The sequence below is a fragment of the Meleagris gallopavo genome, chromosome 1 (assembly GCF_905368555.1).
Source record: "Meleagris gallopavo chromosome 1, MGAL_WU_HG_1.1, whole genome shotgun sequence".
Taxonomy (NCBI): Eukaryota; Metazoa; Chordata; class Aves; order Galliformes; family Phasianidae; genus Meleagris; species Meleagris gallopavo.
Genome location: NC_139404.1, coordinates 181,237,854 through 181,254,391, shown reverse-complemented (window position 1 = coordinate 181,254,391; position 16,538 = coordinate 181,237,854). Strand labels below are relative to the sequence as shown.

Sequence of the window (16,538 nt, the reverse complement as noted above, 5' to 3'; positions counted from 1 at the left end):
GTCATATAGGAAACCACAACTTGTAGAGAAGAGCAGATAAATAATTTCCAGGAAAATATGACCTTTTCTTTATGACACACAAGAACTGAAGTGCTGGGGCATTTATACACATTAATCTGGTGAAAAGTCAGCACTGTGAAATGAGTGGAGTCAGAATTTGATATGTCATACCTCATAGACATAGCATCTGCCAGCATCTTGCTGTTACATGAATCTAGACAATCGTGACAGTCATGTCATTCATGCTAGATGCGAACTTCAATTCTCAGATATTTGTCCTAATTCAGTCACATAGAACATGCAATTCTAAATCAAAACTTCCTTTTACACAAAACATTATTAAAAACAAAACAAACAACAACAAAAACAACAAAAAACTAATAAGAGCCAAAACATCCAAAACATTATCAAACATCTATTATCTATTACATGATATTGTATGTAATGATATGTATGTAATATGTAATATGTAATATGTAATGATATTACATGATACATATTTAGATGTTATCTAAACATCTATTTATTCTTTAAAGTTGGAACTTTGGTATGGAGTACTTTTCTTGCATTTTATGCAGTCATTCTTTAAAGAGAATCTTGGATTCATGCCACTAAATAAAAATATTCATGAAATTAAAATAAATCATTGCCTGAATTTGTAGATCTAGGTCTTTTTTGTAGTCAGTAAAACGAAATAATCAGTTTTTGGCTAGGATTAATCTCTTCTTAAATTAGAGAACTAAACTAGGTCTGATGGAACAAGTTGTGGAAATGCAGCAATATTTTTTCAGAGAAACAAGAAACAAGATAAACTCAAATGTAGAAGTTATGGAACTTGCAAGGATTTACATTGAGATGATATCAATATCACACATTCAGAACTTGAAAAATCTTTCATGCTTTCCCAGGTGATAATAGTTTTATATTTTAGCTGTTTTATATATTTCTTTAAATTTTGTAGCTTATAGGAGAAAGGAACGTTGATGCTAAAGGTTTACACCATTGCCCCGTAACAAACAGAAGTGAAAACATAATGTTATTTTAATAACAACATTAAGTAAAAAAACATAGGTTGCTCTGAAAGTAATGCTTCCTATTTATTTCCAATTATAACAAGGAGCACACAATAACTCTACTTTATAGAGCAAATTCTCAGCTACAAAACACTGTTTTTCAATATAATTGCCACCATTAGCCATGATATTTTTTACCAGTGATGAACAAGAACCTGCATGCTATCCTCAAAAAACTCACATGTTGCCACTCCATGGACTATTATTTGTGATGACACCACATCTTGTCTCCAATAATGATGTGATCCACTAAACTATCATCTGCAGCTTTGTACTGGTTCAACAAGACCTGACAAACTTTCATATTGTACTCCTTTTTTTTCTGTGTGAGTATTCATGGGACCCATCTGGTACAAAGTATTCCAGTGTTGCTACTATCATTTCCAATGCATTGAAGTCAATATTCAGTTCCATATTCAGTTCCTGGACCATAATCCACAGATTCACACAATTGAACTGATCAAGAAACCCTTCATTTTGTGGCATGGCAGCTGTGCATGGCCATCCAGAGTATGATTTGTCTTTTATGTCTCCATTGACACTGCTGAAGCATAACACCTACCATCTCACTGTGTTCACATTCACTGTGTAATCTACAGAAACATTCAGCAAATAACAATGAATTTCAGTGGGATAATTCTTTTCCGCATGGAGAATTTAAATTCCAAAACTTTGTTTCATATATGCTTCCATGCTCAACGCCATTTTGTCAGACCACCATTCTGCTGCCATCTGCCGCATGGCAACAACATGTAATGAATGTTCAGCCTCTACTGCCATATTACCAAGAGACACAGTGGTCCAACATAATAGGAATCATTACTTTTGGAGAAGTCCTCATGTACGTAAGCAATGTTTAGCACTGTAACATAATTTAGCTCAATGCCACACAGAACACTCATATGCAGTGGTCACAAAGGTGTTTTTTCCTATTACTAATTATCATATGTATCGGCCTTAATCACAGAATCATAGGGATTGGAAGGTACATCAAGAGATCACTGAATCCAGACTCCCTGCAAAAGTAGATACCCCTCAACAGGTAGCGCAGGGAGGATGCATATAGGTCTTGAATATCTCCATTCCACTCCAGGCAACCTGTTCCAGAGCTCCATTACCCTCACTGTACAGAAGTTCTTCTCCCATTATTCTTTTTCCTATCACTACCCACTGCTGAGAAGAGCCTGGCCTCATCCATTTGCCTCCCACTTCCCTTTAGATATTTTCAAATGTTTATCAGACCCACTGTGAGTCTTCTTTCCCTCATACAGGATATGCTGTGGCTATGTATTGGTGTGAAAACACCACAGTAGCAACAACTGTGGCCCTCCAATGGACTCCTTTGAGGAGAGCCCTGTCTTTTTTAACTGTGGAACCCAGAACTGGACACAGTAGTCTAAGTGTGGCCTCACCAGGGCAGAGTAGAGGGGGAGGATTACTTCCCTCGACCTGCTTCCATGTTCCCTTTAATGCACCCCAGGATAGCATTGGCCCTCTTCGCCACAAGGGTAGACAATTGCTTGTGGGCAACCTGTTGTCCACCAGGACACCCAGGTGATTCTCTGAAGAGCTTCTCTCCTGCAGGTCATCCCCTAACCTGTACTGATACATGCAGTTATTCCTCCCAGGTGTAAGACTCTACCCTTGCTCTTGTTAAACATCATCATTTTTTTCCCTGCCTCTCTACTCTGTCCATGTCTTGTTGAATGGTAGCAGAGCTTTCTGGTATGTCAGCCAATCCTCCCAGCTTTATATATCATCATCAGCAGACTTGTTGGTTAGACACTACCTCTTCATCCTGGTCGCTGTTGAAGATGTTCAACAAGATCAGACCCAGAACCAATGCCTTGGGAAAACTGCTAGTTACAGACATCCAATCTGTGCTGCTGCTAACAACTCTCTGAGCTTTGCCATTCAGCCAGTTCTCAATTCACCTCACCCTCCACTTATCTATCCCACATTTTCTAAGTTTCATAACAAAGATGTGGGAGACAGTGTGAAGCACCCTGCTGAAGTAGGTACAAAAGGTACACCACATCAACTCCTCTCCCCCCACCAACACAGCCAGTAAAGACATTATTGAAGGCTTTCAGATTGGTCGACCATGATTTCCCCTTGGTGAATCCATGTTGACTACTCCTGGTAACCTTCTTCTCCAATTGTTTGGAGAGGATATCCAGAACAAATTGTTCCATCAACTTGCCATGGGTGGAGGAAAGGCTGACTGGCCTATTGACCACAACTATAAAGTTGTGGATTTTCAAATAAATTATAAGGAGGAGATTGATCTCAATCAATTCTATGTGGCACCATGAGAGGAGAAACTTGTCTTTCATAAAAAGTCCTAACTGGCATCTAGTTAAGGAAAATTACTACAAATGAAATGGTATTTTCAATATACGCTTAAATGTGCGGAGTGAATTTAATTGGGGGGGGAAAAAAAAAAAACAGACTAAAAGAAAATGAGAAAATGGAAAAAGCACTTGTAAGTACAAAGGAAAAAGTAAGAAAGTAGAATTATAAATACTGTGTGTACGGAATTTTGACAGATTAGGATACCACTCTGTGCCAGGAAAGTGTATTAAAAAGCAATCAAATAGAAATGTGTATGTGTTTCTGAGGAAGCAGATAAGCTTGTGTAAAACAAAGTGTTTACAATGTTGTACAGTGAATGTATTACTCAAGTGCAAGTCTATTTGCTCAGCAGCTCTAGAAATAGAACCATTTACTGATGCAGTTTATTTTGGTTATTAACTGTTAGCTATTGTATTTGAAAATCTTTCATTTGCTACTTAAGAGGTTTAGGTTGTCTGTTGGATTAAGTTGCTGCTGCTGCCGTGTTTTCACACCAGTACGTAGCCAAGCACCACCGCACCATTCTTTCATCAGCCCTTCCTCAAATGAACAGGGGAAGAAAATATGAGGAACGGTCAATTATTGCTCTAATCAATTTTACTACATTAGCATGTTTTAAGCTCCTTTTATGGATTTGTAAATTCTATGTGATAGTAAATGCAAAAGATATAGAAAAATATTACCTGATTAAAAAATAACACAACTAGGCATAGACTGCTAGATGAATACGCACAAGTAAGTGGATATTACTACTGCAATCAGTCATAATTTATAAAAATTACAAATATAAAAATGTCAATAAGGTCAAGGAAAAGAATATACCTTAACAATTCCTTTGTGTTTTCTAGTGAAAATATAGTTCAGGATTAATTAATGGACGGTCTGTACATTATAATTTATGCTGACAGCATGCTAGAGAGAAAATTACTTTCTTACAAGAATATTCTTATGGACCACCATTCTCCCAGGTTTCTTTAATCACCACTGTTATGAGGAAGAAAAAAAAAAAAGAATTTTATAATATGTATCACAGTTCTGAAATAAGTTTATGTAATGTATATAAAAGTACAGTATCCTGCTTTTTTGCTTTTTTTCATTTAGTTTATTTTCAGACAGGAGTCTTTAAGATTTCTCCTGTGCTTATCTTTTTTTTTTATTGTTCCCTGAAAACATCTGTCTAATGACCTTCTTATTTTACATAAAATATTTCCCTGAAACTCCTCATTAAGTCTGCAGATACAGTGAGACAGAATAAAGTGCATATGTTTAGAATGTATATTCCCTATCTTTGTTCTTTCTTGCTACATACATGTACAGTAACTTATTTGATGACAAATAAAGGATTTTTTTTTTTATCAAATTATCAGACTGATGATTTGTGAAGGAGTCAAAAGCTTTCGGGGAATGAATGATAACAGCAGAAATAATAACCATGATATATACCCTGAAGTTTTTGACTGTTGCTCATATTTGATTACTTAAATGTCATATGATAATGTGATTTTTCAAAATTCAAAATTTTTGTTTTTCTCCCAGAATGTGGTTAGATGATGTTTCTGTCACGGTAGCAATCTTTTTGCCTTAGGTTTCTTGAACACTTTTTCTATCTAACATCTTCAGTATCAAAAGTTACTCTTGCTAAGGTCCAATGAGTGATTTTAAGAACAAAGCTCCTCCTTCTTAAACTGGCATTCCTAGACAATAGGTGTATGTCAGTACAAAATGATATAGTCATTTATTTACACATCTTAATATTCTATGATCACTGAATTTACTTCATTGAACCTATAACTTCCCAGTAGAATCATGGATATCATCTTTTCTTAATACCTTCATTTAATTCTTCTGTTGCCTGTATGAGCCTCATGAGCTACTGAACAAATATTTCCTATTGTACAAGGTGTAAAATTAAGCAATATTTTTAATATAGGCTGGAAGTTTGAAAAAACATGTTTTTAATGGAATTTGTTTACCTGTAAATCTTATCTTTTTAAAAGAGCTACAATTCCAGCTCAAGTTTCATTTCTTAGCTCTGCCTCTCACATACAAGGAAAAGAAGGCTACTCTTTCTTAGGCAACAAAACAATTATGTTTGTCCTTGGCCTGAATTTTACTTTGCATAAAGCTATTTTTGCCTTGTTAGAAAGAAGATTGCCTACTTTATATTCATTTTAGGTATTTTCAGCATGTGCCCTTAAACATTTTAATACCTATCATATGATACCCTTTTAAACTCTGTAATAAATCTGCACATGAAATAGTTCAAACTCAAAGCATTGGACTGGCAGAGAACACTGCTGTGCATTAGTCTAGTTTCTACTTCAAAAAAGAATTAACTGGTTTAAGTGACTGATAATGAACTACAAAGCTTTCTACAGCTTCTTTGTGAGGTTACCAAGTAGTAAACGCCAAACACAGATCAATTTTTCATTTTTAATCTGATCTTAATTTGATAGCATTAGTGGGCTGTTGTCAGGACTGCAAAAACCTGCCTCTTCACTGTTTACAGTGAACTGAGACACAGAAAGCATAACTGAAGTGAATTGGAAGGATAATAAGAGTTAAAAATGTTCCAGCTTTTGTATGAGTTCTTCTGTCAATTTATATTAAAAAAAAAAAAAAGCGCACCTGAAGTATTAAACTTAATGTGACTGATCCTTCTCCTATTCTTATCCTCACGTGTATAATCAACTACTGGAAAAACAACTGCTAGATTTCCTTTGCTACTGGCCCTTTCCTCTCTTTAGTTAGTTGTTTGACTGCTAGTTCTGCCCAGCTTTTCTGTTACTTTCTGTGCCTTTGACTCTTCTCATTTACTTTTGATTACTCCTTTCACATTCTGCAGAAGTATTTTGTTTTCTGTTGTGTCTTCTATACTCTTGTTAGTACGAACATTTTTCATCCTTAACACACATCAATGCATACATACATGTGCTGAGAGAAACTTATACTTCAGCTCCTTTCAGAAGAATAGGAGTAGCCTCTGGAGAGAGCCATCCTGTCAGCCAGATATTTGGATCAGTGTTACTACTTTTTTCCCAATCTTCCAAATTGTGTCAAAGATCAAGGGCAGTACTGAGCTAGTAACACCTGAAGTAGGACATCCAGAACGTGTTACACCAAACTCATTGGGATTATTGTCTTGTATCTTCACTAGTTCCGGAATTACTGTACTTTTTCTGTGGAGATCGCTCTTGTGTCAAAGATTATTCTTTAGTAACACACAAATAAATAAATAAATAAATAAATAAATAAAAATAATAATAATTAAAAAATTGAATTGCATATTTTTTAGCAATAAAAATGATTCTGCATTTGCCAAATATCTCCAGAAATACATGTTTATTTTCACATTATCAATGAAGACTGGCTATATATTTTCAAAGAGGTGGAGGTTGTGCATTTGTTAGGTGTGAGTGTGTGAAAGAAAATGGAAAACATGTAGCTAAAACCTCTTGAACTGCTCTGAAAAGATATAGTGTTATCTTTGCCACAAGCTCTGTAATAAGGTTAAGTAACTCTATGACATAAAATGAACTTCCCTGGAGAATAAAAAAACCCCAGCATTCTCTAATCAACCAATCAAGTACATCACCATAATATGAAGCATAAATTCATTCTATGTGGGGCTGCCTGAAAGAGAGTTGGAGGTTTATGTTATAGTAAGAATACTGAGCAGATGCAGATGGTATCTTTTCAACTAACCTTTAAGAGTTTTTAGAGTGAAATAATAGTTTTAAATTCCTTTTTTAATATCTCTCTTTTTTTTTTTCTTTCTTTTTTTTTTTTTTTTTTTTTTTTTTCCCAGTATGGCTACAGGCTGTGTATAAAATTTCCCTTTTCTTTGATTCTGAATCTTCCATGCTAGATTTATTAATTCAAGAAAACTTCAAGCATGATCCTTCACCTTTCCTTGCTTTTTTTCCTTGCTTTTATGCTTTCCTTTAGATTAATTTAAACCAGAACATTTCTTACAAATTTATTTTCAAGTGTACTAGAAATGGCCGAGTTAATTTGTGAAAACAAATCTCATGGAGTTCTTAAAGAAGTGTAAAATACCGCTTCCCTGTCCCACTCTCTACTTAGAAAATCTGTCATTTCACTGCTATGAATTTTTACTATTGACTTCATAGTATTTATGTTTGCTTAGCTATTAAATTCTCTATATCAAATATTTCCAACTTGTTTTTTTCTTTTCTTTTTAGAATGCATATAGCATACTTACAGTATGGGTTCCAGGTATTCAGTAGTGTTACTTCTTTTTTCCACTGTCAGAGGACTGCAAAATATTGGGGGTTTTTGTTTGTTTGTTTGTTTTCTCCCAGTACTGACAAAGGAAATACTGTTTGGTCTGGTTTCAGGACACATCCTGAAAACAGGTTGAAGCCATGATCCAACAATTAGTTTTGTCTTTTACAACCCATGAAGTTTGTTCATGTATATACTCTAGCATTTTGGCATTATGTGAGGAGTAAATAAAAGTATTCCTTAGGACACCCCTATGCAAAAGATTCATATCACATTTTCTTGAGAAGGAGGGTTGCAAGTACATTTTATGGAAATTTGGTGACATTCTTCTTGTGTGAAAAATTGACATTGAAAAAAATCATTGAGGGCACATGCTGTTTTTAAAAGGACTCAGCAATAATCCATTTTGAAAGGTTATTGTCTTTATACATTTTGCATTACAACAAAAGCTAAATATTGGTTTGTTAAAAAAATAAATAAATAAAAATTGGCTGATATATCTGTTTTATTTTAGAAAAATGTAGACCTTAAAACAAACCTACATAAAGTCATATAATCAAAATGGTATACCAGTGAAAAGCAGAGATTTTTTAACTAAGAAAACACTTAATTTCAAGCTGTACTACCAGACAAAATGACCAGCTATGCAGGACTAACAATCCCAGTATTCTCTCAAATTAAATCACTGCAGAATCATTCATTAGATGAAGAAGAAATAAATTACAAGTTACAGTAGTAAGAAATATTAAAATTTTTGTATGTAACTAAAATTGCTGTGTTCTTTTAATAGATCTGGGGAATTTTAGTGGTCGGACAAGAAGTGCTGTCTCTGTACGCGAAGGTCAAGGAGTGGTTCTGATGTGCTCCCCTCCACTTCATTCACCAGGTACAGTAGGTTGCAGCTTGTATGCATACTGATCCTTTACAGTACGCTCATTATAGGATGCTTGACATTGTTGATATCTGTATCTGACTGTGAATCTTAAAGATGAAATATACACAGTTCTGCTAACTTTTTGGAGCACCAAAGGAGTAATTAATGCTCATTCTGCAAATTCCACTGGATAGCAACAGTATTTCTGTTATGAGAATGTCTTATTCCCACTACAAAAGTTCAGTGTACCAATTGTCTCCACAGTACTAGTGGTGAACATGCTGCCTTGAGATCACATAATATTACTCCCAGAGTTTAGAAACCTTCAAAAATTGTTCCAAGTGTCAGTGTTGAGATATAGATTTTGAATACATAATGGCTTCTCTTTTCAGAAGTACAAACATGGTTTTGATTACTTCCACTTGCTGTACTGCTTAGTTTCCAGTACACAATAGCATAATTACTAGCAGCCAGATATATCATAAATCCCATGAAATGACTGTGAATTTCCAAATTTAATTGTAGTTATGCAAAGAGATTGTGTTTCTGTTTTTCAGATTGGTGCTCTTGAAAAGGCTGTGGATAGCTAAATGTGTATTCATGTATACATAACACATAATATCTAGAGACACAGCTCTAGACAGAATATCATGTTTGCAACTAGGTGTAGTATAGCTTATTGTTTTCCCATTTGGGAAATGAGATCTGTACAGAATGGATTTTTCCTGACTTCAGATTTGAGTTCCGGAAAAAGTCACATTGCAGACAGAAGAAGTGTAGGAAACAATACCTCCTCTGAATTTCAATTGTAGAGATGTGTTCTGTTAATATCTATTGTGGGATTACTATTATTATACTGATGAGTGTGATAAACAGTTGTAATTATCTGATGATCTCTCTACTTTTCTAACTTCTGAATACATCTTCTTATCATAGTTGCCTTCATAATCTATTTCTGTGTTTGACTGATGGTCCACATGTGATAGAATTGGCTGCAAGATTTTATGGCTTGACTAAGATAAATAAACAGGGAAGAAGTTGTAGGCAAAAAAAGTTCTAAGTTGAGAGCTGAATTGCATTTCTTCAAACCGACTGACAGTGTAAGGATCGATGGGCAACAACAGCGCAATAGTCATATGCGTTTTAACTGCTGTCATTCAACAGAATACACCTAATATGTCATCAAAGTATTTGTAAATTTTCCCTAAAATTGTGCTGCTAAACTTAAATTTAACTAGATTTTAATGCCATGTTCTACTGCAATAGACAAGTTACCTTTGATTGTGAGAAACTATACTATTTCATTTTCATCAGAGTGCCATTAAAACTTTGCTTAGAAAATCCTGTACTTAAAATGATCTATAGCTTTAGTTTATGTTGCTTCAACATTGGTACACTACAACAGCAAAAAAATCCTTCTGGAAAAATATTTGTAGCCTCTATTGGCATAGTTCTGTTGTGACAGAAGAAGTTCATAGAATGGAAGAATAATCACTTCAGCTAAAAAATTTCATTGATATACAAAATCAAGCACAAGCTCATGTATATGATAAGGGGACCTGACCTTCCTTTTCCTTTTTTTTTTTTTTTTTCCTTTGTTTGTCATGTAATATGCAGAATCAGAACCAATTTCCTTCTGTCTCCCTTCTTGCAAAATGAGTTGTAGTAAGTCTTTTGTGGGACTGCTATGGGACAGAAAATAATATCAGTAGTGCCTGGAGATACCTGAGAAAGGGGTGGGGGGGAGGGGAGGTATCTCCACCATCCTTACAAAAAATGTTACGCCTCATTATGTTTCAACAATATTCAGTGAAACTCTGGTAGTGGGGTACAAGACATTAATGAAAGATGACTGTCAGATTAAAATCAGTATATGAAAAAATTTTCAACAAGGATAGAACTTCAGAGGGGAAATGTGTGAGCTCAGTACTGAAATTAAGTAGGAAATATGAAACTTCCCTTCTTTTGTCCAACTTCCAAATCCTTTTATAGAGGAAAGGAATGTCCAGGATTTGTGTGAAGGAACATTTAAAACACAGTTATTATTTTTTTAAAGATTTCAATTTCTGGATTGTAGTTTCTGGGTCTGATTTTCAATATGTTATTTCTCCGAAGCAGCCCTGAGAAATTTTGACCTCTAAAATCATGAACAATAAATTAGTCTAGAAGTTAATAGTTAAATAATAGTTAAATAGTTAAAAACTATTTGAAGCATGTGTGAACATCTAACATTTACAAGACTATGAGTTGTGAGTAGGCTTTTGAGAGAGATTTTTCTGTAGATGCAAGCTCCACTATATTGATTAATTCACATTCACCAGCATCTTTAGGAATAATTTTCACTTACTATCCAAGGAGATAAATCCGTGATATCTTATCAAATCTAATAATTCTCCACAGCATCATAAACAATCCATGTTTCAACAGAATCCCATTCTTTAATCTCTAAGTCAATACTTATAACGTTGCCAGAATTTCCAGATTGAGCCCTTATAGTAAATGCAGGTTAAAAAAAATAAGACTTAATGCTGAAACACTATATTAAGAGATACAGGTTTATTTACCTTGTTTTCAAATAGGAGATAAGTAATTTTTTTTACTGAATAGTGCTCACATGCTCTTTTTACAGAATATATAGTCCTTCTGGAAAAATATGACTGTATTTACAAAACACTGATATATACAAATTATTCATGTTGGTTCATTATGTTGTTCTCCAAATATTTTACAGAGGAAATATGCAAAAAAAAAAAAAAAAAAAAAACCCAAAACACACTACAAATATGTTCAGAATATTTCCAGTGTGCACTCAAATGAGAGAATTAAAAGGAGAAATATATTTTCATTTTAATGGATATATTTCTTAATTTATCATTATCTTTGCTGAGAAATACCTTATCAAAAAATTGAGGGAGTTTTACAGGAGATATTCTTCACAATGTTGAAGGAAAATACATTCAAGAAAAAGATTTTGTCCAAACTTCTTATGACAAACAGCTACCATCAGATTCTCACTTCCTGCTTCTCTGAGACTATCATTTAAAATACATATATATATATATGCTTCTTACTTCACTAGGAATACAACATCATTTTAATTTGTCTATTTGAGAAGCTTTTCTGCTAATTCTTATTGGAGAATTAATCATGGATTAATCATACATTAATCATAATTATACATTTATAAACATAGCATTTCATTCTTAAAAAAAAAAAATCACCATAAACATTTCATCTACTTCTTCTCTACCCTTTACTGCCTTTTTCTTCAGAATGATTTTCCTAGGCTGTTAATTTGTTAACTGAGAGATTCATTAATTACCCACTGCTTAAATAACAAGCTTTGTTTGATATCTCCATTTAAAAAGGTTTCTGCTACTTTTTTTCCATAAGCATGATTATGGTTCTTCATTGTAGTACGTTAAAGAATGTAAACATTGGGTTTCATTCAGTCATTTAATTATCTTAATTACAAGATTTACCACAGAAAGATTAAAAATGAAAAGAAAATTTCATCAAGATTTACATGTTACCCTCAAAATTAATACCTTCAGTTGAGCTTTTTAAGGCTTTTATTCAAAGCTTTCAGTAGCAGCTTAATAGAAAATGAGGTTTCCCATTGCTATAGTAGTGTCGATATACTGCGCTCTGTGAGTCAGCAAAGTAGATCATCTTCTGCTTCACTTCAAAGAGACACTGCTATCTGGAGTCAGTGTGCAACATCTGTACAGAAGATAAACTGAATTTTTTTTATCTCTTTCAGGAGGACAAATTTGATCTTAACGAATTCTAAAACTGTAATATAGACACTAGCATTTATGCCTTCAGAATTTTCATAAATAATAGAATAATTGAATCATCATTGGAAAGGACCTTAAAGATTCTCAAGCTCCAAGCCTCCCACTCCCACCATGGGAAGGCTTGACACCCACTACATCAGGCTGCGCAGGATCCCATCCAATCTAGCCTTGAACACCTCCATGGGGCACCCACAACTTCTATGGGCAAACTGATCATGTATCTCACCAGCCTCTGAGTAAAGAATTTCTACCTAACATCTAACTTAAATTTCACTTCTTTTAGTTTAAAACATTCCTTCTTATCCAAGCACTATCAGACCATGTAAAAAGTCTCTCTCCCTCCTGACTGTATTTTAAGCACTGGAAGTCTGCAATGAGGTCACTCCAGAGTCTTCTTCAGGCTGAACAAGCTCATCTCCCTCAGTCTTTCTCAGTAAGAGAGATTCTCCAGCCCTGTGGTCATCTTTGTGCCACTCGCTGAACCCGTTCTAACAGCTCAATGTCCTTTTTGTGCTGCGGCCCCTGAGCTTTTATGAAGTACTCTACACCATGAATCAGAAAGACAGAATAGACGAGGACAATCACCTCCTTGTTGCTACTGGTCACTCCTTTTTTGATGCCACCCAGAATACAGTTGGTCTGGACTGCAAGTGCACACTGCTGACTCCTGTCCAGCTTTTCATCCACCAGAATCCCCAAATCCTTCTCAGTGGAACTGTTCCCAGTAAATTTTCCCAGATTGTACACATACCCAGGATTGCTCCAACCCAAGTGCAGCACCTTGTAGTTGGCCTTGTTAACTTCATTAGTTTCATATGTGCCCGCTTTTCAAGCTTGTCTAGGTCTCTCTGGATGATATATCTTCCTTTTATTGTGAGAACTGCACCACTCAACTTGGTGTTATGTACAAACTTGCAGCAGTTCTTTTCCCAGAACTCCCCATGTTAGGCCCATACTGCACAGATGATACATAGAAATAACAGGGCAAATCTAAATGACTTCAGAATTGTTAGAAGTAGACTTTTGCATAGCAATTATTTACGATAACAAGCTTCTTATCTTTGGGTTAGACTACCCTCAGTATGTTCGTGATCTTGTTTACAAGCAGTTGACTGGGATATCTGCATGAATGCCACATCAAATGCTAATTTGAAGGCATACATAAATCTTATGATACACTAGGATGGCTTTTGTGAGTGAACTTCAAATATATCAAACTCTGTTTATGCAGAGGCCACAAGTTTGTATTAAAGACACGGATTTTGTCCCAGCATCCAGATTCTTAATGGTGGTATTTCAGTGCACAGCATTAAAGAACTTCAGTTTATATGTTTATCTATCCAATTCTTCATGTCATATGAAACTTACACGAACTTAGGTCTCTGTAGTTACATCTCTCTCTCTCCTCAACACCGGGTGCTTCTTCACCATTCTAATTGTCCCTACAGGTGATATTTCATCCTGACTGTGATTTATCATGTCAGTATAGTTCTGTTGTATTAAATAATATATGCATTGCTTTTTTTTCTATGATGTCTTTTTCACATCTGACTTTTCAATTCAACTTAGGAAAAAGCTGTGTACTTTAATTCCATGAGAAACCAGTGTGTAGCTGAAATAGTCACGTTTCTCTTCTCCCTTGAGAATGATGAATTGGACTGTGTTGCTGGTTCCTAATACAAACACCGTCAGTCTTCTCAAAATAAGACCTGGATGAGTCATGCATCCAGTCATAACTCTCTTTTAAGCTAAGTTGAACTTATTCCCTAGTCAGTATTTTCTATTTAGAGTTTTTCAAGACTAGATGTACGATGACACGGGTGAAGGCAAATAGAAAATTTCACATTAACTGGACATAACTGTAATCTCCTTCTAACTACTTCCTGGGAAGGCTGAACTGCCCAGTGCTATAATGTTCCTTTTACTACTAGCAGAAGTGAGATTAAGAGGAATGCTACGATTTTTTTTTCTATATTTTTCCTTAACAAATATCAGTGTCAAAAAGGAATGTAAATCTATGTCCTTGAATTATCAAATGGTTGGCCTATAGGAGGGAGACCTATATTAAGACATAAGAAATAACCATCTCAACTCTACTTTATCTCTTTCATAATTGCATGCCATAGTTTGTTCCTCTTCACCCATTTTTATTCAGTTGGGGAGCATGATCTAAGAATCAGGAACAGGCCGCAGCTAACAGTATTAAGTACTGATTGCTAAATTTAAAGGGCAGAGAAGTATACTGAATTTAGTATGTCACATATAAAAGAATAAAATGAAACAACTTCTCTTTCCGTTCTTCACATGCCCATAACATAAATTGTTGTAATGCAAATACAAAATGAATTAAAAGCATTACTTCAGGAGCCACTCCTACCATGCAAATGAATTAGCTACCATAGGTTGAAGGGTAGCTGAACTACCCTCTGAGGTTTTATTATATTTTTGTGTTTATTTCACTTTAACTGAGTAATAACAAAGTTCAAACTTTGCTATTTGATAATGGGAGAGAAAAACATGTTAAGACACTAACATATAGAATCATAGAATCACTCAGATTGGAAAAGACCTTAAAGATCATTGAGTCCAAGCACAGCCTAACCATACTACTTTAACTAACAACCCTCTGCTAAATCATGTCCCTGAGCACCACACCCAAACAGTTTTAAAACACATCCAGGGATGGTGACTCAACCACCTCCCTGGAGAGCCTATTCCAGTGCTTAACAACCGTTTCTGCAAAAAAGTTTTTCCTGGTATCTAACATAACCTCCCCGGCACAACTTGAGGCCATTTCTCCTTGTCCTGTCACCGTCATCAGTGAGAAGAGACCAACCCTGCTCTTGCTGTAAGCACCTTTCAGATACTGGAAGAGAGCAATAAGGTCTCCCCTCTGCCTCTTTTCCCCAGACTGTACAGCCCTTTATTTGCTCCTCATAGGGTACATTCTCCAAACCTTTCACAAGCCTTGTTGCCCTTCTTTGGACCTGCTCCAGCCCCTCAATATCCTTTCCTTTTAACTCTATATTCTTGTCCTAATAATCATTCAATGGGATATTTTCTCTCTTTGGCACATTTTATCCTAGGAGATGTTTTGCTCTTGCAACCACTACTTTATCACCTTCAATAAAATGCTTTTGAAACATTCTTGTCTAATAACACTAATTCCCATGTGTGTTATCACAGAAGCAAATGTTCATGGCCCCTGACATGTCTCAGTACAGCAATCTGTATTCTTTATCTGTGCAACTGATTGATGACTATGCCTGTAGTTTTCATTATGGAATGAACAAACACAATTAACTTTGCTTTTTTTTTTTCTTCTATGGTCTTTTCATTACTCAATACATGACCAGTAATTTTCCTGCTGACTTCCCTGGAGCACTTTATTGTGTTTCCTTCCTCAATCTTATTGAAGGCGGTGCATGCATTTGAGGATATGAAATTTAAGATTTTGTGGGTAATAGAATTTTCAATAGAGTGGCATTTTAACTAGCTATTTTTGCCAATAAGGAGATACTCCCAGTCTGTTGCCTGTGTGTTGTTGTTAGGCTTTAACTGCATTTTTATGAATAGAATATGCATCACATTCTAGGCAATATCTGTATAATAGTCATATGAATAAACAATTATTATTCATTTAACATTTCTTTTATGGAAGCCTTGATTCTTCTTTTTAGAAATAATTTTAAGAGCAATAACATAAAATAAATGTGTTGCTGCATCAAATTCTCTCAAGAAACTAGCAATTTTATAGGATTTTTTTAGAGCACCTTTCCAAATATTATCACAATCATAAATCATATCATAATAAATCAATCTTATATATACTATATACTATTTTATAGGATTTTTTAGAGCACCTTTCCAAATATTATCACAATCATAAATCATATCATAATAAATCAATCTTATATATACTATATACTATTATTATAATATCAATTATATCAATAATATCAATCATAAATCAATCTTATCATAAATCATTTCCATCCTCTTAAAAAATTAATACTTATTTCAAAAAATGTGCTAATTTACACTAGAAACTGAAAGTTTACTGGCTCAAAATCCACTGGATCTCTGGCGGGAGCTGTTTTATTGCTGAATAGCTATGAAGCTATAGTGAGAGAAAGCTCTCTCATGAAGCCAAAGCATGATATTGGGTAAAGGGGCAGCTCTGACAGG

The 16,538-nt window shown here is 34.8% G+C and overlaps 1 protein-coding gene across 1 annotated transcript in view; it reads left to right on the top strand.

Annotated features, from left to right (window-relative positions):
- Window positions 1–16,538, top strand: part of CNTN5 (contactin 5) — a 591,619-nt gene that overhangs the window by 408,506 nt on the left and 166,575 nt on the right. The window contains exon 6 of the mRNA XM_085216325.1: window positions 8,467–8,562. Coding sequence (XP_085072451.1) covers window positions 8,467–8,562 — 96 coding nt within the window. The remainder of the gene's footprint in view (window positions 1–8,466; window positions 8,563–16,538) is intronic.